The sequence below is a fragment of the Anabrus simplex genome, chromosome 2, assembly GCF_040414725.1.
Source record: "Anabrus simplex isolate iqAnaSimp1 chromosome 2, ASM4041472v1, whole genome shotgun sequence".
Lineage (NCBI taxonomy): Eukaryota > Metazoa > Arthropoda > Insecta > Orthoptera > Tettigoniidae > Anabrus > Anabrus simplex.
The window spans coordinates 378,766,149-378,792,146 of NC_090266.1; the positions used below are offsets into that span (position 1 = coordinate 378,766,149).

The following is a 25,998-nucleotide window of genomic DNA, read 5'->3' on the forward strand; positions in this document are numbered from 1 at the left end:
GCGGACACGCGGTAAGTGGATACATTTTTCTCTCTTCTTCCTTTCCGTGCGAATATACAACTTTACTCCTCAGTCGCCCAGAAAATCGACAGCTAACCCACGCGCTGTTCATTTTTAATAATTCCCCCCACAGTTGTTACTTATGCTCGTTTAGGGTACATTTCTCATTTTAGCCATTTTCTTGCCAATCTTGAAATGATGCTAGCTTCCCCGTTGTTTCAAAACATTGCATCAGCTATGCTTACTTTAAACATGTTGTATGATATTCTAGCCTCGTGTCGGGCTTCCAAAATGGAGTCTGTTGGCCTACTCATTTGTCTTCCGTCTTTCCCTTGTTCTGAAGCATGTCATGAAGGTCGTGTACACATCGAGTAGCAACCCTTAAGCTTGCAGACAATAGACCACTGGCGCCGAACTTCCTGTCAAATTGTGAACCATATGCCCTGGTCACTCCGAGTTACAAAGACTTAATAAAATGAATGTTCACTATACTCTCATTAAATGATAGTACAGCAATAAAATGAGCACTTTAATAAGAGCTTGGTTTATACACCTAAATATGCTAGCAAGAGGAAAATACCGAGGATGGTAATTCTAGCATCTTCGTAATAGCACTTCAATTGACAAATTGGCAGTATGATTTAAAAAAAAAAGAGCAATAAACCCAAAGATTATCTCAGAATAAGAAAGACTAGTAAGTAGAATCCAATCATACCTTAATCCAATCATACCTTTTTGATGGAATTGTAGGAGTATTCATGTAAAAGTGAAAACACATACTGATTTTGGCCCTCACCGGAGAGGGGTCTGTGAACATACAGAATATAAATCAATCAAGTGTTTTAAGATATATTTTATTTAACTAGTAAAAATCATGTAGAGTGTTTGACACCAAATTAAGAACATTTTGAATAACTAGGATGCCTACACAACATTAAAGATATACTTGTAACAGTAGTCTGTAGAAATAGCGAAACTAACCTCACCAGGAGGATACATGTTATTTACCAATGTCATATGACAATGTAGAGGAAACTTTTATTAAATAATGTTTGAAAAACTACTACAAATATTTAAAAGAGGATACAAAAGATAACTTTGATAAGAATATAACAAAGTAATTTTGATACCTAAGGTTACAAGACTAGAATTACAAAGGTAACTACCAAAAGCACGAATCATCAAGGTATATATTTATATAGTTATTTAAAGAAAGAAGTAAATTAAAAGACTCCCAAAAAATAATGGGAGGGTCAGTGGTAAGGAGTCAGTACAAGAATGGAACCACATCACTAAACTGATACCAAATAGGGAGGGGAAAGATTCAAAGTGAATTATGATATCTCTTTAATTGATCCACATGGGAGCACCCGAATTCATAAGGATGAGAGACTCCTAGAAGAAGGACATTTACTGGAGATGAAAAGGAGATGATCCTGTATGGTCCTATCCATGAATGGCAAAGTTTAGCAGAAATTTGTTGCAAAGCCGAACTGGAGGGAGTATTGCCCTAAAGGACCAAATCAGATACTTTAAATTTCATGAGGGCATGCTTTTTATTATGAGTGGACTTACATGCCTGCCATGTGTGATACAGTTGCTGTGAAGCAGAGTTTCATAAATATTTAGTGTCATTACTAGGGGGATCAAAAAGCAATGAAGGAAGATGCCAAGAGTGAGAGAGAGAGGGGGGGGGGGTGCGGGGGGATTACAATGCACGGCCTAAAAAATTCGAGCAGGGGGATGTCCCATAGCTGAATTAATGCTAGAGTTAAAGGCAAGAACAAAGGATGATAGTTCGGTATTCCTGTATTTTTGCTGGTCGGAAAAATGGATAATACAGTTTTAAAGGTACAGTAATAATGCTCAATGACATTATGCTGAGGATGGTAAGGAGTAGTATAAACTTTCTTCATCCCGAGGGAAAAACGCGTATTATAGGAGGTTATAGAGGTGAAGCCATTAGCATTATCCGATGCCAAATATTTCGGGATGCCAGTTACAGGGAATAATATTGTTCTTGCTAAAGTGTAATAAGTGAACTAGAGGTTAGATGTCTTAGAGGATGAAGAATTAAAAATTTAGAAAAGCCATCCACTAGCGTAAATATATAAATATTGCCCCATGCAGAACGGGTAATCGGGCCTGCTACATGTACCGTCAAACGGGGCGATTTCTGACACAGAGGTGGTTTCAGACAGTATGGTAGATTTGCCGTATTCTGCTGCATAGCAACAAGCCACCGGTGCTTTGCACTTCCGTGCGCTTTTTAGTTTGACCTTGAGGTTATCTATTCCGTGTTCTGCGCTTTTTATTACGAGTCAACTTCATACTTTGGAAAATTTCCTGTATGCACTAGCATTGTTGAAAGTTCATGCATTATTATTAAGTGGATACTTTCGATTGTCGCGACCGGAAGGAATGCATTATAACTATGGTTCTTAGAGAGATCAACTGACTGAAGTGTTTATAAACGATTGCTGTGGAATTTTGGTGTGATTAGTAAAAAATAGTGTTTTACGCACATTTTACTGAAAATTGAAAGCAGTCTGGGTGATTTCGGACAATACCTAGAAATTATCAGAGGCAGAAAGAAGCTGCTTTGAGGGGTAATTACGAACCAAAATTATTAGAAAAAGCCGTACGTGATATTGAAAGTGGCAAGTTGTTTTATAGGAAAGCATTTGATTTCTATGCCTTGGTCCACCCTACAAAATAAAGTGCAGAATGTATATCCAAAAAATGGGAAGACAACCAGTGCTAAATGAGGAAGAAGGAAATGCTCAAGGAAACTCCTTACCCTCCAGTCATGCTCCAACCCAACACAAACTGCTACTTCCCGCCGCAACGCAAATAAAATGATCTTTCTGGGAAGTCTATTTTCGGCCGTGACTTCCGCCGAGATGAAAGCAGTGCAGAAACAAGTGATGGCAGCAGCAGTGAAAATGAATGCGATGAGGCACACAATGAATGTAATGACGTTCTGGTGTTGCAAGAAGAGGCTTTCCTTGTGGCAGTTTATAAATACAAGTTGAGGAACAAAGAGCATACAGGCAGTATTTTGGCGTGGCCTGAAATATTCGTTCAAGGGATGTGGATGTCAAATACTTGCACCCATATAAAAACAGAAAAGTGTTTACGTTCCCTAACATCCCTGCTGAGGATACAATAGCTAAAGAACAAATTTCGAAAATACAGTACTTCAAGTCCAAGTTGAGAAGAGAGGAATGTTTATTTTCAAAGAAAACGCATTTTAGATTTATAGGCCGTGGCAACTACATGTTATTGTATCGACCTTTTTTTTTTTTTGCACTGAAATTTGTATCGTTTGTAAGAAAAATTATAAAGATCTTTCTTTAGGATCTCTGTGCAGTTTATAACTATTAATATTTCAATTTAGGGCGGAAAAATTTACATTTACCTTGCCAGAAAATAAAGATCGATCAGTAACATATTACATTTATCATTACAATTATTTTAACCAGCTAGTCATATTTTGGACACCCCCAGAACACTTTAAATATCACAAACTAAAGCAAAAAGAACAAAGAATTGAAATAAAGGACTATTTGTGTCCGAAGTCACATAATACGCTTTGAAAATTCGGACAGTGGTTTAAAAAGCATGTGTGTCCGAAATCACCCCGCAGCACAGGGCGAGTTCGAACACTGCTTTTTGTTTTCTCAGGCAAACATGCTTGCCATATATTTTTCATTTGTAGGGTATTGCATTAATTGGGTATATTCCTCATTATTAGGATGATAAACAATACAATTTAATATTCCCTTCGTGAGTCAAGACGAAAATAACCTTAAAACCGTCCAAAATTACCCCGTTTGATGGTACGTAATAAGTTTCTTAAGGATAGGTGGAAGGAGAAGCAGAATAATTACCTTGAGGTAAAGTATTAAGAGGCTTAGTTTTCTGATATAATTATAAACATATTGGCACATATGAGGCCAAAAAAAGAGAGAAGATTTTTTAATGTACGTTTTAGTAATTGCTAAAGGGCCTCCAGTAGGAGAACTATTGTAATGCTGAAGTATCATAGGCTGAAGTGCATTAGCCAACATGACTTTGGAGTAGATTTATATATATAATATATTATATATATTATATTATATTATATATTAAATATTAATACTACTACTTTAAACTACTTTAAACTTTAAACTTATACTTTAAACTACTTTAAACCCAATGTCACTCAAATTTTATGGACGTCACAGGACAACATGATTTGATTTTAACATAAGGCAACACACACAGCAGAGCTGAACATATTTTAACCCAATTTTAACCCAATTTTAACCATACGTCTGGCACCTTTTTAAAATTGGAAAGTGTTTTACTATATGTACATACATGAAGACAAAATGTTTTACTTATACAATTTTACAAGCAAACCATATCATTTAAACTCCAAGAACAGCAGCTGAGTGTACAACTGTGTAAATAAGACTTAAACACGGGAGTCAGCCAACAAGCAAGACACGAACGTTCATGTGCATGAAGTGCTCCCATATATTGTATTCATCTTGTACATATATATATAAGTTAGTTTTAAGTGGGATATGTTTTATCAACTAATTTTAAGATCTTAAACATACTATTTTAGACATACAATGCATTGTTGTACATAGTGACATATATGCCAGTTCACGTTATGACATGCCCCATTTGGATGTGACCTAATGTTTATTATCGTATGGCATTCTTTTGACAATATTATCTTAATCATAGCTTCATCACATAGATATGTATGCATGGTTCAGCTGAGGATGACCTTATGTAAAGGGTCGACACCGGTCCTGTAGCATAATAAGTGCAATAAACAAGTATTGATAGGTGGAAATCCTTTCCTATTTCTAATTGTGTAGTTCGTCAATACGGAAATGAAGATTATAGATTACGATAAAGTAAGGTTGTCGTGGCCAAGAACAAAAGAAAGGGAAAATTTGAATCTAGATAGTCGCTGAAGCCGACGTCCATTATGGCCAATCTTGGATGCATTATATAATAATCATTATAGTGCTTGGTTGCCGGTCTTAACAGTGAATTCCTTATGCTCCAGGTGGTAAAAAGAAAGTTCTATATTCTAGTACTTCTCGTTCAAATGTAGAATAATTACGCTGAGTGGTTGTCAAAAGATGACTGAAATATGCAATAGGTAGAGCAATTCCATCTTTAACTGGATGTAAAATTCCAGTTACAGCAATATCAGAGGCATCACTATATATCAAAAATGGTAGGAAAACGTCTGGTAACTGGAGAATAGGAACTTGGACCAATAAATATGTTAATTGATCAAATGCATTTTGTTGGTTCTCGGACCAATGAAATTTAACACCTTTATGTTTGAGAAAATTTAAAGGCTCGATGATTCGAGAAAATTTGAGAATAAATTTATTATAGAAAGTAACCATTCTCAGAAATGAACATACAGTAATTGCTTTAGGTTCTTAGGGCGAGAAATCAAATGAATGGCAGCCGTAAATTCATGGTCTACTGAAATACCATCTCCAGTTATGATGTGACCAAGAAACTTCAAATCAAATCAAATCAAAATCTCTTTATTTGCAAATGAGGTGTCTACCTCGGTGGCAAATGGTACACTAAAATACATTATTGTCAAGCACTAAATTTTAAATTAACAGGAGACGAAGAAAATTTTCCTAGAATACAATATTATACAATTTACGCTAATAATTTTTTCTATTAAACACACACATCATCCTTAATAAATTGATATTGTTTACAAAATTCTACTTATAATATCTTACAAACATAGTCAACTCATATACAGTATGGTATGTGAAATTACTTCTAATAATACTATACAACTGGTATAAGATTAAAATTAACACTGAATTTATTTACATATTTATATTTTACTCATTTTGGAACCTAAGTAGCATAACGACCTGCTGCGTCTTAACCAGAGCCCCTTTTGCCACCACTTTTCAGAGTTCCTGAAGGGCCTTCACAGCTACCGTAGCGATCCCAGGGCCCTTGAAGTCCCCGCTGTACTTCACCCCTACAGGCAGTCCCCTACTTGGGCTGTCCAAACTCCTTAGACCAGGGGATGGAATTAATTTAATCACACACATTTATTATTTACAATATCCTGCACTGGTCGAATGCCCTCTAACAATTAATTTATTATCTCTGTTGTTGTTTATTCTCTTCTTGAATATCTGTACAGATTTTGGAAAAGGATCAAACACTACCCCTGGTAAACTGTTCCACTCCTTCACGCCCTTCCCAATGAAAGAAAATTTACCCCAATCGCTTCTGCTAAAATTCCTTCTAATTTTGTACTTGTGGTCAGTTCTACCAATATAATTATTTTCCAACCGAAGCCTCTCACGGATATCTCCCCATGCTTCTTCTCCTGTATAGGCTCTATATAATCCTATAAGTCTAGTTTTCTCCCTTCTCTTACTTAAAGTTTCCCACCCAAGTTCCTTTAACATTTCTGATACACTACTCTTTCTCCTGAAATCCCCTGTTACAAACCTTGCTGCTTTCCTCTGCACACCATCTAGTTCTTTTATTAGGTATTCTTGGTGAGGATCCCAAACACTGTTTGCATATTCCAATAATGGACGAACCATACTTAAGTAACTTTTTTCTTTTAATTCTTTGTTGCATCCTTTAAGTAGTCTCATTATGACATGTAACGATCTGTATGCTTTCCCAACAATGTCATCAACATGACCCTTCCAGTGCAAATTACTTTCAAATCTCACGCCTAAGTATTTGCACTTGCCATCTTTTGGGATAACTACCTCATCCAAAGTATATTCAAATTCAGTTTTAAAGCTCCTGTTTGTAAATGTTGTAACAGTTGATTTGCCTCCATTAATCTTCATATTATTTTCTTCAACCCATTCTTGGATACTGTCAAGGTCCCTTTGTAATTCTGAACAATCCTCAATGTTATTTATTTCCCTATAAACAATTATGTCATCTGCATACAATCTTATTTTCGATGTTATATTGTTCCCTAAATCATTTGCGTATATTAAGAAAAGTAACGGACCAATTATACTACCCTGTGCAATTCCCTTCCAGACTTTCTCTTCCTGTGATATATTATTTCCTACTTTGACTTTCTGAACCCTTGAATTTAGAAATGTTCTTATCCAACGTATAACCCTTACATCCAATCCTATTCCCTCCAATTTCTTTAATAATATTCCATGTTCCACTCTATCAAAGGCTTTGGAAAGATCTATGGCTATGCAATCTAACTGGCCTCCTGAATCTAACTGATCTGATATGTCCTGCTGAAATCCCACCAGTTGTGCCTCGCAAGAAAATTTCTTTCTAAATCCATACTGGCTCCTCATGAACCAATTTTTATCATCACATATCCCTCTGATGTACTTTGCTATTAAACTCACCAGTATTTTACAAACTATACTGGTCAGGCTGATTGGTCTGTAGTTCTCTGGTTTCTTTTTATCACCCTTTCCTTTATAAATTGGTATTATTATAGATTCCTTCCATTCCTTTGGTATCACACTATTATTTATGACATGCTCAAAGAGAAATTTTAAATAAGGCACTATATACCACCCCATTGTCTTTAATACCTCCCCAGTAATTTGATCACTTCCTGCTGCTTTTCCTTGCTGAAGCAGTTGGATTTCTCTGAAAATATCTTCATTTGTGAATGAGAAGCTTCTTGTTTCCCTCTGTCTCTTTCCCTCTCTATCTTCTGTTACGATTTCCAAGTCCTGACAATCTTCTACTGAATCTCGGAATTCCCTACTAAAGAGGTTTGCTTTCTCAGTATCTGTTAAATAGTGTTCACCCCCTTCTCCCACCATTGTAGGAATTTGGATTCCTTTTCCTTTTTGATTCCTAATATATGAATACAGCTTTTTCCATTTCCCTTTGTGGTCATTACCCTCTTGAAGAATGCCATTCATATAATTCTCTTTTGCTTCCTTTTTCACTCTATTCAGTTCCCTCATTAGCTGTTTTCTACTTTCTCTACTCTCCCTACCTTCTTTGATTTTCCTGTTTACTATTCTACATTTTCTTTTTAATTTTCTTATTTCCCTTGTGTAATAAACAGGGTCTGAGGTCATTTTAGCCTTCTTAACAGGTACAAATCTCTTCTCTCCTTCCCAAATGACAAGTCCTACATCCATTATTACAGCCTTATGGTCACCTATTCCTTCAATTACCTCAGTTTTATCAACAATTTCCCGTGGTTTAACCAAGAATACGTCTAGCAAGTTATTGAGACGAGTTGGTTCTTGTACTACTTGTGTAAATCCTCCCTCCCAAATTAACTTATTTGCCAGTTTCTGTTCATGGGCTTCACTTGCAGCTCCGTACCCTTCAACTTCAGGCAAGTTTAGATCTCACCCAATTATTACCGTATCATTATTGTTTTTATGAGTATAATCTATTATTTTCTCAAATATTTCCATGTCTCTTTCCTCTCTTCCAGGCCTATATGTTCCTATAATTCCCACCTCCTTCATATTATCACAAACTAATTTTATCCCTAATATTTCATCCCTTTCATCAGTAAAACATTCATGCGAACAATAAGTTTCCTTCACCAGAATAAATACCCCTCCTCCCTTTTTATCTCCTCGGTCTCTACGATAGACTGTATACCCTTCTGGAAATACTTCTGTATTACCCACCCCTTCTCTCAACCATGATTCCACTCCTATCACCACATCCGTCTCATAAGATTCCATCAATGTACCGAATTTTAATTGTTTATTTACTACACTCTGACAGTTTACCAAGAGCAATCTCAGACCTCCTTCCTCCCTAAAACTTGACTGTTGCAATTGGGTAACGTTTGACTCATGAGTTGAGAACTTCCCTGGAACCCAGATCCTTGTACATAGATCTTGATTTAAGGGTCTGGGTTTTCTGGCAAGTTCCCCTGTATGTGCCAGTTTAGTGGTATGGGTTTTCTTAAGTACAGATTAGTTTGCAAATCTCTGTTGATAATTGTAGCAATTTGTCTACAGAGAGTTGCTTTTCCATTACCATTTAGATGTAACCCATGTCTAGTGAACATTTGCCTGCCAAGACCTAAAGTATCTACTACATAGACATTTCTAAAACTCTTACTTAATCTCTTGATTTTTATATTTACATCATGTACAGCTTTGTTCACACATGAGTCCTCTAAAAGTTCAAACCTGGGTGGCACATTTACTACAATTACTTTTGAGTCAGGTAGTTTAGAAATCTTACCTCTGAGAGTCGTAATTAATTCCTCACCTTCATTTGCAGCAATGTCATTTGTACCACTCACAATCACCACTTAATTGTCCTTCTCTAACACAGGATCACAACTTGAAAGGACGTCTTCAGTTTTGGCACCTGGTTTTATTAGTCCTAAAACCTCAGTCTCTGGATTCTGCAGCTCATCCTTGATGCCTTCTGCCATACCCCGCCCTTGACTGTCTGCGTAGAGATGAATCTTTGGCGATCTTGACTTTCGGTTGGTTTTCTTCTTCTGTATCTTACCTCCACTGGATTTAAAATTATTTGGAAAACTTGGTGTGTCTTCTTCTGGAACTTGCTGCAATAACTGAAATCTATTTTGGCACTGCAAAGAGTTTTTTCCCGGTTTTAAGTTGTACGTAGTTTCTCCCATATGTTTAACATTAGGCCTAAAATGGCTACGCGTCACTTCCGTCCACGGCGATCTTTCTTCTCCAATGTCTTCTTTATCTTCCAGTTTCTTTATTCTGTCCTTTAAGCTTTCATTTTCATGTTTCAGAGCGCATAAGTCCTCTGGTAGCACTCCTAAAATCTTAATTATAGTTTCGTAAGTCTCTCTTTCTTGTTGTTCTGCCTCACTCTCAGTTTGTTTACACTCGGGACACAGCCACTCACTTTCTTCAATATCAGTCCTATTTACAATATTTGCACAACGAAAATGGTACCATTCATCACACTTACGACACAGAATCCCATTCTTAACTACTCTTCTGCATTTGCCACATTTTTCACTGCATCTTGCACCATTATCTACTACGGATATCACAGACTCACACACAGTAGTCGCCATCTTGAATTACCCCTTAACAGAAGTTGTAACCAAAAATATCCTTGAAGGGGAGGTTAGCTGTGTGCAGATGAGTTAAAACTTCATTGAGATGTTGCATGTGGCATTCAAAATCACGACTGTAAATTAAAAGGTCATCAATATGTGGATGAACAAATTTAAATTTTATGTCAGCAAAGAAATGATCAACCAGGCATTGCATGATTTGGGAGCCTAAATTAAGGCTAAAGAGCACCTTAGTAAACTGGTATAATCCAGAAGGTGTAATGAAAGCAGTTAACTTACAACTAGCTGCATTGAGGGATATTTGATGGAATGCAGAATTGAAATCTAGAACAGAAAAATACTTTGTGTTAGCAAAGTGATGGAATGCATTTTGAAGTTCAGGAACTGAGTAAGCATCATAAATAATTTTACGGTTTGTAACCGTACGTATGTACGATCCCCGAGTTTTTAGGTTAGGAAATTTTCGTATATAGTTTGTAAGGTTAAAATCCTGTAATTTTGTTTATTTACCATGTAAAAACGTAATATTATAAGAAGTATGTATAGTTAGGGAATATTGCATATGTTCATCATTATATTTTGTATAAATTTCCGTTTGGGTAAGAGTCTGTAAATATGGCCTAGCCGTAAGGATTGTGCAACCGGGAAAACAGCGACTATATCGGGAAGGACGGTTGAGGTCGGTTGTGTGTGTTGCAACTAAGTGGCTTTGAAACATGGGGTACGGCAGGTTGTATCGGTTGAAGAATTGGAGTGAATCAATGTGGACATACATGGGTGGACGGTCTATGTCACATCATATACTCGATAGCCAATGCGAGGGCTTTGTTTTGAGCGAGGTTTGGGTTGACAGAGTGACGCGGGAAGAAGTGCCGGTGTGAGCGTTGCTACCAGTGAACTTTTCAGGACGCTATAACCACGTGTAGCAAGCATATATAAGTGTGTACGCGTGTGCGGCGAGTTATTCTGATTCTGATTCTCATTCTGTTTCTGACTGATGCTGATACTGTGTGTTTCTCATTTGTACTGGTCTGCGGGATCGACGTATTTGCGCAGTTTGCTATACGATCTGCTATTGTTTGGAGTATCTGTTGCGGAGTGAACATGGTATAATCTCAACGACTTACCGGCTTTGCAGTGGACTTTCTGTATAAGAAAGTGTTTGTTTGGAACTTGTCACCCGAGTATGCAGCTTCAGTTGGTGGAGAATTTTGCTGTTTGCTTGCCTCCGGACATGTAACGCTTTCTGTCCAGCCAGCAATTGGAAAGAATTCAAGACGTCGACGAAGAAGTGTAAATAAGGTTAGGGATGCTCGTCTTAAAGAAGGTTGCATCCATATGTAGAGAAATAGTCGTCGTACTTTTCTCTACCAGATTAGGATTCACGGTAACTGTGGAGTGCAGTGGGGCTCTTACCTGGAGGTATGTTAAAAGTATAATGATGTTCTATTTTTTTTTAGTGATGATTTTAATGATGTGTAATTTGCCTTTGTAGACGGCAAACGAGTAAATCTCGTGAAGAGATGATTTTGTTGGGTAGTATTGTGTAGGCCTATATTAGCTCTATGTAAACAACCAGCACTAAGTGGGTTGCATAAGTGTTTATTTTGTTGGTGTTAGTCACATATGAGTTCTTATTCTGGGAGTAAAGTCATAGAATCAAACTTAAAGTGAGTCTTTTGTCAGTGGAGTAAGGCTGAACCTGGCATGTTACCCAAATTTAATTTCAGGGGTTATATAGCAACAGGTAAGGTTATAAAGCAAATCTGGAGCCTCGTCAGCCTGATGACCGTCGCCTTGGGAGAGGGAGTGGCTCGTTGCTCTACATAATTAAATATTCCTGCAATTGTTTGCAGGTGGCGCCCATTATCCTTGTTATTTACACTTATTTGAGTCAACGTTTATCTGTTCAGTATTTCAACATCTGCGGTAGTTGCAAACAAAGTGATGGAATGCATTTTGAAGTTCAGGAACTGAGTAAGCATCATAAATAATGTTACGGTTCAACTTACGATAATCCACTACCAAACATTGGGATCTGTCTGGTTTGTCTACTGTACACGCAAGGAAAGCATAATTTGATGTTGATGGTTCAATAGTAGAGTTTGCCAACAATTTATCAATTACTTGGTGCATAGTCTTTAAGCAAAGGGGATTTAAATGGTATGGGGGAGACGTACCAGAATAGAATCAGCAAGATCAATATGGGTGTTATAATTTGAAACGGTACCAAGTTTAGAAGTAACTGATTAATAGAATCAGTGTGGCTGGAGGTACAATAAATATTTGTTGAGATGTACGATAAGTTGTAGAACTAGGGTAGTCAGAACATTTTATTAGGGGTATCTCGGTGTTTGGTTGAAAGTGAAAGGAAATAGAAGAAGTAAGAGAATTATATATTAGATCAGTATGATGAAAAAAAAAAATCAAAACCAAGTATAATGGGAAATTAGAAGTCTTGAATGACCTGGAATGTATAAGGCCAAGGAAACTGATTAATCTTTAATTTAAGTTGAATAGTTCCACATGTTTGTAGAACGTGATTAGGGGTATATTGTAACATAGATGAATGATGTGTTAATGTTAAAAATATTTTAGATCATTAAAAAAGGATTACTCATGAAGAAAATTGAAGCTCCAGAATCTAAAAAAGCAATGATAGGGACTTTATTTAATTGAATGAGAATATATAATGTATGGGGTGGTTGCATTGAGGTAGTCTGAAATGTTAGAGAAGAAACTGGCAGTTTTAACCCAAATTGCCATCCACTGCCTAATTACAAGGGTAGTAAGAGTTTCCCTGGCATGGTGTAGAGCAATTCCTAGCGATATGACCCATACCATTACAGCAAAAGCATCTGATCATAGTGTGATTTGGCCGATTAGGGGTAGGGTGGTGTGAAATTTGGCGAGGATGTTTAGAGGATGGTTGTGGGGGTGAGGGAACATTAATCATCAGATTAGAATTCGGTGGAGGCACAGCGGAATAATATGAAAGATTACAATATGTATAAAGAGTATCCGCCTGAGTGATGTTATATAGCTGAACAAGATAGGTTGGGGGTAAAATGGGATTTATCAAATGTTTGAAAGATGGTGAAGCATAGAATTGAACTACAGAAATTAGTTCTTGAGGATGGTCAGCGATAGCTAGAACGTCACTGTAAATAATGAGTGATTCCAAATAATCATGGGTGGATTCATCAAGACATTGATGTTGTCTAATTAGCTCATGGCTGAGACTAAAACGAACTTTGTATGGTAGAAAATGATTATCTAAGACTGTTCGAAATTGAATCCAATTTGGAAATTTATTCATGTGTTCTAACCAAAAGCTGCTTAAATGACAGGATGTTTTTGGATAGAGAAGGCTAATAAATTGCTGAAAGTGGGCCAATTCTTATTTTAAAAACCCTCTAATATGAAATAACCAATTAACTGATGACCAGGGGTCTGTAGCAAAATGTTGGCGTACTTGGTTAAGTGACTGTTTAATAATACTAAAATTAAGTGAATGATTTAAGGAAGTACTACCAGAAGATGAAGGTTCAAGTGCAGGCTGAGATGAATGCAACAGTTTTGGATTTTGAGACGATAAATTAGCATTACATTGCACTGGATGAATCATAAGAGGTTTCTTGTTATGATTTTCAGGTGGTACATGATTATAGGAAAAATTTTCTTATTGGATCCACATTTTGAGGTGAAGTAAGGTGGCATAGATGATTCGGAGGTAGTAGGGGTCCGCAAGTTTATATGCATAAGATTTTCACGTAGTAAGTCATGAGTGGATAGATTTGTGTCTGAAAGGGAAAAGGCATCCAAAAAGGTAGCCATAATAATAAAATAAATAGTAAACGAAATGTAGAATAACCGAACCTCAATTTTTTTAGCACCCAAAAGGGTTAGAAGTAAAAATGAAATATTCTGCTACCATTGATATTTATGATGATTGGTGTGACAAGAGACATGCACACAATTAGAATAAGTAGATAATTGTACTGTAAGGACTTTGTATGGCTTGCTACAATGTGATAATGGGTACCTTAGCAATAAATATAAACAAATGTGTTTATACGTCTAAATATGCTGGTAAAAGAAAAATACCAAGGATGGTAATTCTAACATCTTTGTAATAGCACTTCAGTTGACAATATGGTTTTAAAAAAATGGTGATAAACCCAAAGATAATCTCAGAATAAGAAAGTTTAGTAATTAGAATCATATCATACCATTTCGATGGAATTGTAGGAGTATTTATGTAAGAGGTGGAAGCACATAATGATTTTGGGCCTTCACCCAAGAACGATCCATGAACATACAGAATATAAATGAAACAAGTGTTTCAAGAAATATTTTATTTAACTAGTAACAATCGTATAGAGTGTTTGACACCAAATTAAGATCATTTTATAAAACTAGGTTACCTACACGATACTAAAGATATACTTGTAACAGTAGTCTGTAGAAATAGGAAAACTAACTTCACTGGGAGGTTACATGTTATTTACTAATTTCATATGACAACCTAGAGGAAACGTTCATTGAATAATATTTGAAAGTCTATATATATTTAAAAGAGGAGCCAAAATACGAGATGTGTATTTTAAGTAAGGGTCATTTTGTTCTAGACACTAGTAGTTTGCGCGCACGCGTTGCATTGAGTGCATGCGTCGTATGCTGGCATGCCTTGGGAACAACGGTGCTCAGTTGCAGCTCTCTTGCTAACCTCTACAGTTCTGTTCTGTGCTTGTTCACTTGTTCGAGATTATCGACTCGCCCGCCCTGTGCGAGGTTCAGTGAGTGGTGGCGTTTTCATTGGCAAGGAACTTGTCTGCTGCAGACATTCACTGACAGATTTGTGAAGTATACGGTGCTAATGCTATGAGTGAAGGCAAAGCACGTAAGTGGGTACGAGACTTCAAAGATGTCCATGACAACATCCATGATGAAGCCCGCTCGTCACCCATCTCTGATCGCAGACGATTTGGTGGCTTCAGTTGAAGATTCATGAAGACAGACGCTTCACAATAACAGCTCTCTCCAACGCCTTTCCTGACATGTCTAGGCCGTGAACTCCTGGTTATCGGAGCAGACGGCAAGTTTCTATGAATAGGGTATTCAAAACTTAGCTGTTAGGTATTATAAGTGTTTAAACAAACTTGGCGGCTCTGTTGAAAAATAGAGTAAAGTATGTAGAATCTGCAAATAAATGTAGTTATTTTCAAACGGTCCTTACTTAAAAAACGCCTCGTAGAGCTAACAAATTAATTTCGATACCAAAGGTTATGAGACAAGAATTGCAAAGGTAACTACCGAAAGCACAAATCATCAATTACGTAGTTGGAGCATAACTTTCCCTCTTTCAAATTTACGAAGTTAATAAAATAGAAATACTCATAGTATATAAAGAATATATGATTCAAAGAAATCGTAAGACCTGAACGTGAAAATGAACATTTAAATATTATAATAATAATAATAATAATAATAATCGTATGGCCTCAGCTACCGTGTGCAGACATTTCAATTTGACGCCATCTGGCTGTCTGCTCGTCAATTTCGATGTTCCGTTTTACTCTAGGCCCCCACTAGATGGCAGACCGAGTAAACCGAAACTCTCTTGGGCGTCTATTGCTGAGATTTAATGAATTTTGTCGGGTGAACACCAAATGTGTCACCAGAGATCTTTTACATGCCGACATCGTACGACATGGAGTGTCGAATGGACTTTTTTCCGCCCTTCAAAAATCCGACTACCTCTGCCGGGTTTGAACCCGCTATCTTGGGATCCGGAGGCCGACACTCTACCGCTGATCCACAGAGGCAGCTTAACATTTAAATATGAGTAGCCATGACACAAAATTTCTTTCGAGCCAACTTGAGCACCAAATAGACTGCAGTATTCCAAAATGTTCCATAGTTTTAAAAAAAAGATGCACTACATTCGCCGCTTTGGGACGACAGGTGTCCAAACCACAAATCCAAGAAAAAGGAAAAAAGGGGTAGTGTTACGATAAGGAAAGAGAGGTGAAAAATTTGTCAGTCATGGATTAGGTCCCTGGGACCATCCACTACTTCAAATGATAAATACATGAAAGCATAGTCAAATTGAATCTCGAAGTAGAACTTTATAAAACAGAACTGGGAAGGACCAGCTTTCCCAGAAAAATTCAAAAGTCTCTCCCCCTACCTGAGTCAATTGAAGACACATCAGAAGTCATGAAGTGGAATAGTGTCATTATCGAGGTGAAGTTGAAGTAGGTTCCAGCCCCGAACTAATCTGTAGAACAATGACCAAGTTTGAAGAGATGGCAGAGAAGTTAGAGCTAGGCAAAAGTGACATAGAAAGACATAATGGTAGGGAGCGAGAGGGGAAAGAGACTGGAATGTACTAGAATAGGAGTTGAAAGACGCAATTTGCATGTGTGGAAGTGTAGAGATCTGGGGAGGAAAGAAACAAATGTAAAGTAAGGTTAGAAACATGTGCGAAGATGTTGGTAGTGGAAGGCAAGAGAACATTACAAAAGCCATCATAAACACATCATACAATCATATAGAGATAGCTGCATTTCCATGGGAGATATGGATGTAATTTTCAACCTTGCAATAATATTAATGTAGCTAAGGTAACTGGGTAATATTGCATGGCTCAGACATTCAATCATCCAGACTGCTCCCCTCTAAAATTTTGAAAGGGCTGCTACCATTTTCAATGTACTATTCATTAGTCTAGCCATTTAGTAAATACTCAGCAAATATCGTTTCACCTGCAGCTCGAGTATGCATTTCACTACGACACTGTGGCTAGGACTTGTGAGTGACAGGAGGGGATGAATAGTATTATTATTTTTTTTATTTCAGTGTGTCTTTATGTACCATATTCCTAAGAATTCATTTAATTGACCTTCGAACCCCCTGTGTTTTACAGAATTCTGTCAAAAGGAACAACTTATTCTTGACCAGTCGGCTGGTAATGGATCTGGTGAAGATATAATTTATTCATGCTGTGACAGCGAATCTCTAATGATGGATATCGATGAAGCTAATGGTCAGGAAAAGAAGAATTTGACTGTTGAAGATTCTCAAGGTAAGTGATACTTTTGTTGCTTGTGTTTAGTAACTAACTAACTGTGTGATACAGTTGGTTTGTTCATTAGTAAGCCATTGTTCCTTCAAAATGCTTTTATATTACTCTTGAAAAACTACAATAATGCTTCTGCAATCTGAATTGACTTCATGCCATCTTGCATTGACTTTCACATTTGTTTGGATAAAAAATATGTTTCAATTATGTGGTTTGATTTTGGTCAAGTACTCTTCCTTTCCTGTATAATTTGTCCTGTGGGAGGAGGCACAGAATATGTCTACAGTATCTGCTACCTGTCTTAAGAGATGACTGTCCAGGTTGGGCATGCGGTTTGGATCGCACGGCTGTGAGCTTGCATGCAGGAGTTGGGTTCGAACCCCCACTGTCAACAGCCCTGAAGATCGTTTTCCATGGTTTCCCATTTTCACACCAGGCAAATGCTGGGGCTGTACCTTAATTTAGGCCACAGCTGCTTCCTTCCTATACCTAGCTTTTTCCTATGCCATTGCTGCCATAGGACCTATCTGTGTCAGTGCGACTTTAAAGCAAATTGTAATAACACGACAAGACGGAGAGGAGCGACCCGTGAGGGACTCTCAACTAGGAAAGGTTGGTAACTATGGGACCGTTAGTTGACCCTGGCATTGCTTCTGTTTCCTTATACCTAGCTACTTGTTTTCATGTTTCTAATCTGACCTTTCTTGACCAACATACATCCTCTTTTAAGGTATTTAGTGTTATCACCTCTAGCTTCTCACCGTTTAAATCTCGGCCAGTACATATGGGATTTTTACAAATAACGTGTAATGTATATGTGGTTCAGATTCTTGGAATAAATAGTGATACTGTGGCATTGATCATATCTGCTATAACATTAAACTACAAGCTGGCTTGCTGTGTAGCTCAGGCAGTAGAGTGCTGGCCTTCTGAGCCCAAATTGGCAGGTTTGAATCTGGCTTTGTCCAGTGGTATTTGAAGACGCTCAAATACATCAGCCTTATGTTGGTAAATTAACTGGCACATAAAAGAACTCCTGCAGCTTGCTTGCTCTCTTCTGACCTAGACAGTATTGGGTTATCTGGATGTAAGGTGTCTAGTGTTTGCACACCATTCGTTGCCCTGCCCTTTCTTCTGCCGATACCTTAAATTTTTTAGTGGAGACCTTTTTTCTACTGATTACAATAATTGGCACCACAACTGTCCTGTAGATTTACTGATACTCTACATAATGACTAGAATCAAGACACACCTCTTTTGTAGTGGTTGTGTGAATGTGCATGTGCCATCGCTCTTACAGTTATAAAAGAAAACAGAATTTCTTATGACAGCATGTTATGACATTATTAAGAAATGGGATTAGGGCCTACTACAGGGCTGTGCAACTTTCAGCATGGTGTAAAGTTAGTATAGGATATTGAGTCCCTGATCTACTGCAATACTTCGAGTTATGTTATTGTAAAATAGAAATGCTGCAGGACATCAAGAGCACAATCATGAATGGGCATGATTCATAATGTTTTGGAGATTGAAATGCAACTAAATCATATGGCATTACAGAGAATTTACACATTGAGTGTCTCTAGACCTCTGAAAGCAACATCAGTATCAGAACTCTTTGTCAAGAGCTGTACAAGCTAGTATTCTCTTACTGGGTAGTCGCATAAGTTCAGTGTTATCAACGTTAATACAAAGTTTTAATTGCTGTGGTGTAAAGTATGGTGCCATGGACTCTATGAACAGTGGAGGCAGGTTCTCGAAGTTGAGATACCACACCACCATACACTTTAGATGGTCTGATGTTTGGGCCTGGTTAGGGGAATGTAGGGTTGATGCCACTTTCATGAATGTGTATTTCAACTCTTAATTATAATGGAAGAAACACCATAACTTGAAGAGTTAATTTTATCTTTTTTCAGGTTTGACTAGGCCCTCTAGTTGCTGTAACCAGAGAACTTAAATTCACAAATATTCTGAACAGTTCTGCCCTTCTTGCATAGTGACACTTGATGTTTTAACAAAACAATCCCCTCATCCATAAACTAATAATAATAATGATATTTGCTTTACGTCCCACTAACTACTTTTACGGTCTTCGGAGACGCCGAGGTGCCGGAATTTAGTCCCGCAGGGGTTCTTTTACATGCCAGTAAATCTACCGACACGAGGCTGTCATATTTGAGCACCTTCAAATACCACCGGACTGAGCCAGGATCGAACCTGCCAAGTTGGGGTTAGAAGGCCAGCGCCTTAACCGTCTGAGCCACTCAGCCCGGCCATCCATAAACTAGCATTGATTTGAGTGGAGAGCACTTCCTAAGAAAACGTACGAAAGTCTAGTGGACAGCCTTGTAGGAAGGGTGGACTGGCTGTGTATTAATTTAATTCCTGAGGGAATGAGTGGTGAAAGAGACATTGTCTGTCTACAGGTAGTGTAAGTTGAAGAGTTCTTACAAAGTATTGCAAAATTAAAGTGAATTATCGCGTGAGTTGGCTATGCGGTTGAGGTCATGTGGCTGTGAGCTTGCATTTGAAGCTCACTCTCGGCAGCCCTGAGGATGGTTTTAAATGGTTTCCCATTTTCACACCAGGTAAATACTTGAGGTCTACCTTAATTGAGGCCATTGTCACTTCTTTCAAAGTCCTTCCCCTCTTGTACCCCATTGCTGCCAGTAGACCTAACTGAGTCGGTGCATTTTTCAGGCACTTGCAAAACATACATACATACATACATGCATGCATACATATATACATACATAAAGCATTATAGACCATTGTGCCTTTCAGCTTTCAGTCTGCAACCCTCTATGAATTAATGTTGCCACAATCCCTTATTTGCAACTGTTGCTGTGGCCTCATTTAGTTCTATACCTCTTATCTTTAAATCATTAGAAACAGAGTCTAACCATCGTCGTCTTGGTCTCCCTCTACCTCTCTTACCCTCCATAACGAAGTCCATTATTCTCCTAGGTAACCTATCCTCCTCCTTTCTCCTCACATGACCCCACCATTGAAACTGGTGTATGCGTACAGTTTCATCCATCAAGTTCATTCCTAACTTAGCCTTTATCTCCTCATTCCGAGTAATCTTCTGCCATTGTTCCCATCTGTTTGTACCAGCAATCATTCTCGCTATTTTCATATCTGTTACCTCTAACTTATGAATAACATACACTGAGTCCACCCAGCTTTTGCTCCCGTAAAGCAAAGTTGGTCTGAAAACAGACCGATGTAAAGATAATTTGGTCCGGGAGCTGACTTCCTTCTTACAGAATACTGTAGATCGCAACTGCGAGCTCACTGCATTAGCTTTACAGCACCTTGATTCAATCTCACTTACTATATTACCATCCTGGGAAAACACACATCCTAAATACTTGAAATAATCTACCTGTTGCAACTTTGTATTACCAATCTGACATTCAAGTCTATCAGATTTCTTACCTACTGGCATCCATTCAGTCTCCGAAACGCTAATTTTCATACTATACTCATTGTACCTATTTTCAAGTTGCAAGATATTAGACTGCATTCTTTCTGCACAATCTGCCATAAGACCAAGTCATCAGCATAGGCCAGACTGCTTACTATATTTCCACCTAACTGAATCCCTCCCTGCCATTTTATACCTGTCAGCAGATGATCCATGTCAACTACAAACAACAAAGGTGAAAGATTACAGCCTTGTCTAACCCCTGTAAGTACCCTGAACCAAGAACTCATTCTACCATCAATTCTCACTGTAGCCCAATTGTGAACATAAATGCATTTGATTGATTTTAATAAAAACCAAACCCCATGGCACTACAGCCCTTGAAGGGCCTTGGCATACCAAGCGACTGCTGCTCAGCCCGAAGGCCTGCAGATTACGAGGTGTTGTGTGGTCAGCACAACGAATCCTCTCGGCCGTTATTCTTGGCTTTCTAGACCGGGGCCGCTATCTCACCGTCAGATAGCTCCTCAATTCTAATCACGTAGGCTGAGTGGACCTCGAACCAGCCCTCAGGTCCAGGTAAAAATCCCTGACCTGGCCGGGAATCGAACCCGGGGCCTCCGGGTAAGAGGCAAGCATGCTACCCCTACACCACGGGGCCGGCGATTGATTTTAATAACCTACCATTAATCCCATAGTCCCCCATTACGGTGAACATCTTTTCCCTCGGTACCCTGTCATATGCTTTTTCTAGATCTACGAAACATAAACATAACTGTCTATTTCTTTTGTAGCATTTTTCAGTTATGTGGTGCTGGCTAGCAGTTGCAAAAACAAACAAACAAACATAAAACAAGATCAGATATAATCACTTTGATAATAGACATCATCATCATCATCATCATCATCATCTAGCACAGTTTCCTGCGACTGGCCAGATCTGTTTTGTATATAAGCCTCTCCATTCTTTCCTGTCATTTCTTATTATACCTGCTCTCCATCAACACTGTTCTTCTCCTCTCTTCTGAAGACAGTCCTTCACTCCCTTCAGCCTTCTGTCTCTTGATCTTCCCCTCAACCTCTGGACACCCACTAACCATCTTGTCTGTTCTGTTTAGTATCCTTGAGTCATTAATTCATTTGTCATGTCTATACCATTTTAGTAGACATTTCCCTATCCTCTGTTCCTCTCTTCTAAGAATTCTTCTTTAAATACTTCACTCACGTTTAATGTCTCACTCTGTCTTTTCTTGTAACTCTTATTCTGCTCTTCAAGAATGTCATATCCCTCGTCTGCTCTTTACTAATATCTGTTCCTTTCGGTATCCAAGTCTCTGATACGTAGGTTAGTGTAGGAACATATAGGTATCATATATAGTAGTATATTTGCTTTTCTGGGGTACATTGTTGCTCTAGATCTGGCTTCTAGCACTCGGAAGAAATGTATGTGCTGTTCTTCCCCATTTACAGATCTCTATGTCATTTCTGCCACCTTCTTCTATTATACTTCCTATGTATTTGAAACTTTCACTTTTTTCATCCTTTTCCCAGCAGTATTTGTACCGTTGATTGGTCTTTCTTGTCACCAGAAACTCACTTTTCATAATCAAGTCACAAATAGAGATATAGTTATTGTATAAGTCCTTTTTATAACTGTGCGTTTGGTGCTGTCTGACACAAATGTTAGTTGTGGACCTTCCTGATCTGAAGCTGTGTTGTTGTTCTTCCCACAATCCTCATTCTGCTCCTAGCCTATTTGTTCTGTCCAAAATCTTCTCAAATACCTGTTTTCAGAGTGGCAGATCAACATGGCACCCCGATAGTTCTTATATTCTTCCTTTCGTGAAGATGGTAATAATTTTTTTTTTAGTTGCTTTACATCGCACCGGCACAGATAAGTCTTATGGCGACAATGGGATAGGAAGGGCCTAGGAGTTGGAAGGAAGCGGCAATGGCCTTAATTAAGGTACAGCCCTAGCATTTGCCTGGTGTGAAAATGGGAAACCACGGAAAACTATCTTCAGGGCTGCTGACAGTGGGATTCAAACCTAGGATGCAAGCTCACAGCCGCGTACCCTTGACCGCACAGCCAACTCACCCAGTAAGGGAATAATTACTGCCTTCTTCCAGTCCTCAGAGGTCTCTCTGTTCTCATAACATGATAAAACCAGTGTATTCCTTCGTCCCCTGTCCCCTCATCATTTCCACAGTCAATTCATCCAGACCAGGAACTTTGTCCCTTTTCATGATTTTCTCAGTATTTTTTACTTTTGTCCATGTCAAGTCTATTTCCATCTCTGTCCTCTACCTCTGTAATTTGTTCTTCTTGTTCTTCTACTTTGCCAATAGTCTTAAAATGTAATACACTTCTCTTCCCCATTTTCTTTTAAGCAGTTACCTGAGAGTGCTTTGCTTGTTATCAGTGAACTGAAATATGTCAGTTCATTGAGAATCTTGATGCTTGTTGATGTCCATTTTGTATCCTTCAAGTTTATTGCCATATTTGCTTAAATACTCCATGCATGTTTCTGTAAAAAATTATACTAATAATCAGGAGGCTTGGATTATTCAGTACAAGGTTGACTGCAACTTATTTCTCAGCAAAAATCGAATCTTCCATTTGTGTTCCTGTGCACAGAGACACTCACATGTGGCTTCATTCTTGCTTGGATGTTCAGAGAAGAAAGCGGTCTTTATTTGTTTTTGTGTTTGCAGTTTGAAAATGAATATTAGTGTGACAATAAATATTATTATTGCTCATATACAGTAAGTAAAAATAATTGAAGAAGCCTAAAATAAAAAAGGTAACTGAGCTCCAGGTACGAAATACGGTATTAGCAAAAGTATGAAAGCTCTCTTATTAAAAACCTCTGGTAGCCATAGAGCTTTTCATGACTGAGCAGCAAATTATCTGAAAGTGGAAGAAAAATTGTGTGAGTACATCAAGGAGAAACAGCAATGCAGTTTCCACAGAAATGTGTAACTGTACAAATGTACAATCCCCAATTTTAGGTTAGGAAATTTTCGTAAAATAATTTGTAATAATAAAGTCATGAGAATCATGTAATTTTGATCATTTATAATGTAAAAACATAATATTATAAGAAGAATTTGTAGTACGGATTTTTGTATCTGTGTAACTTTAATTTGTGTAAGAGTCTGCACATGGCATGGCAGTGTAGGTTGCTCAAGATTTGTGCAACACGGAAAGCAGTGTCTATATCGGGAAAGACAGTTGAAGTCAGTTGAAAGTGTTGCAACAAAGTGGCTTGGAAACCTGGGGTACGGCGGGTAGTATAGGCTGAAGATTGGAGTTGATCAATGTGGAAGTACATGAGTGGACGTTCTATGTCACATCAGGCGCTCGATAGCCAATACGAGGGCTTTATCTTATACCAATATAATGGTCCGTTATTGGACATTATCTTAAGCAAAATTGGGTTGACTGAGTGATGCGTGATGCAACTGCCTCTGAGGGCGTTGCTACCAGTAAACTTTTCGGGACGCTGTAACCACATGTAGCAACCCTGTATAAGTATGTATGCATGTGCAGCAATTCATTCTGATTCTGTTTCTATTTCTCATTCGGACCGGTGTGCTGAATCCAAAAAGAAGTTGTGGGAAGATTTTGGTAATAACCTGGAAAGGCTAGGTCAAGCAGCAGGGAAACCTTTCTGGGCAGTAATAAAGAATCTTAGGAAGGGAGGGGAAATAGGAAATGAACAGTGTTTTGGATCATTCAGGTGAACTCATAATAGATCCCATTGAATCACTGGACAGGCGGAGGGAATATTTTGAAAATCTTCTGAACGTAATATATATGACAAACACCAACAATAATCATCACTTGATGAGACCCACTCTTCTTTGCCGTTCACAAACGGAAAATATACAAACAACTAAAATCCACCAACAAAATACGGTGTCGTCACTTGATGAGACCAACGCATGTTTGCCGTCCACAAAGGGCAAATATACAAACAACTAAAAGCCACCAAGAAAATATCATTACTTGATGAGACCAACTCATGTTTGCCGTTTACAAAGGGCAAATATACAAATAACTAAAAGCCACCAATAAAAATTATTTTCACTATATACATTTCACAACATACCTCCAGGTAACAGCCCCACTGTGTTCCCTAATGCTACAGAAGAAAATCCTTATCTAGTAAAGAAAAGTACGACGACTTTCTCTACGTATGGATGCACCCTTCTTTATGAAGAGCATCCCTAACCTTATTTACACACTTCTTCAGCGATGTCTTGAGTCATTCCCGATTGCCACACAGGTTAGCGCGATGCCTCATGTTTCTCCAACTGAAAAACTGCATACTTATTCATGGGAGGAGGAAAATGATGTTAGTGAAATTACGCTTGAAGTGGAAAGGATGGTAAATAAACTCCATTGTCATAAAGCAGCAGGTATGGATGAAATTAGACCTGAAATGGTGAAGTATCGTGGGAAGGCAGGGATGAAATGGCTTTTTTTAGAATAATAAGATAAGCATGGAGTGTTGGTAAGGTACCTTGAACAAAAGCAGTAATTGCACCTATCTATAAGCATGGGAACAAGAAGGATTGCAACAACTATAGAGGTATCTCATTGATTAGTGTGCCAGGCAAAGTATTCACTGGCATCTTGGAAGGGAGGGTGCGATCAGTCATTGAGAGGAAGTTGGATGAAAACCAGTGTGGTTTCAGACCACAGAGAGGCTGTCAGGATCAAATTTTCACTATGCGCCAGGTAATTGAAAAATGCTACGAGAGGAATAGACAGTTGTGTTTATGTTTCGTAGATCTAGAGAAAGCATATGAGAGGTTACCGAGTGAAAAGATATTCACCATACTGGGGGACTATGGGATTAATGGTAGATTATTAAAATCAATCAAAGGCATTTATGTTGATAATTGGGCTGCGGTGAGAATTGATGGTAGAATGCGTTCTTGGTTCAGGGTACTTACAGGGGTTAGACAAGGCTGTAATCTTTCACCTTTGTTGTTCATAGTTGACATGGATCATCTGCTGAAAGGTATAAAATGGCAGGGAGGGATTCAGTTAGGTGGAAATGAAGTAAGCAGTCTGGCCTATACTGACGACTTGGTCTTAAGGGCAGATTGTAGCGAAAGCCTGCAGTCTAATATCTTCGAACTTGAAAGTAGGTGCAATGAGTATAGTATGAAAATTAGCATTTCGGAGACTAAATGGATGATATAGATGTTGATTCCCATATTGACTAAATGGATGTCAATAGGTAAGAAATCTGAGAGAATTGAATGTCAGATCTGTAATACAAAGCTGCAACAGGTAGATTATTTCAAGTATTTAATGTGTGTGTTTTCCCAGGATGGTAATATAGTAAGTGAGATTGAATCAAGGTGCAGTAAAGCTAATGCAGTGAGCTCGCAGTT

General features: G+C 38.1%; 1 protein-coding gene across 1 annotated transcript in view; it reads left to right on the top strand.

The window, feature by feature from the left end:
* Positions 1-25,998, top strand: part of Bruce (BIR repeat containing ubiquitin-conjugating enzyme) — a 1,406,664-nt gene that overhangs the window by 966,087 nt on the left and 414,579 nt on the right. The window contains exon 49 of the mRNA XM_068225988.1: positions 16,998-17,156. Coding sequence (XP_068082089.1) covers positions 16,998-17,156 — 159 coding nt within the window. The remainder of the gene's footprint in view (positions 1-16,997; positions 17,157-25,998) is intronic.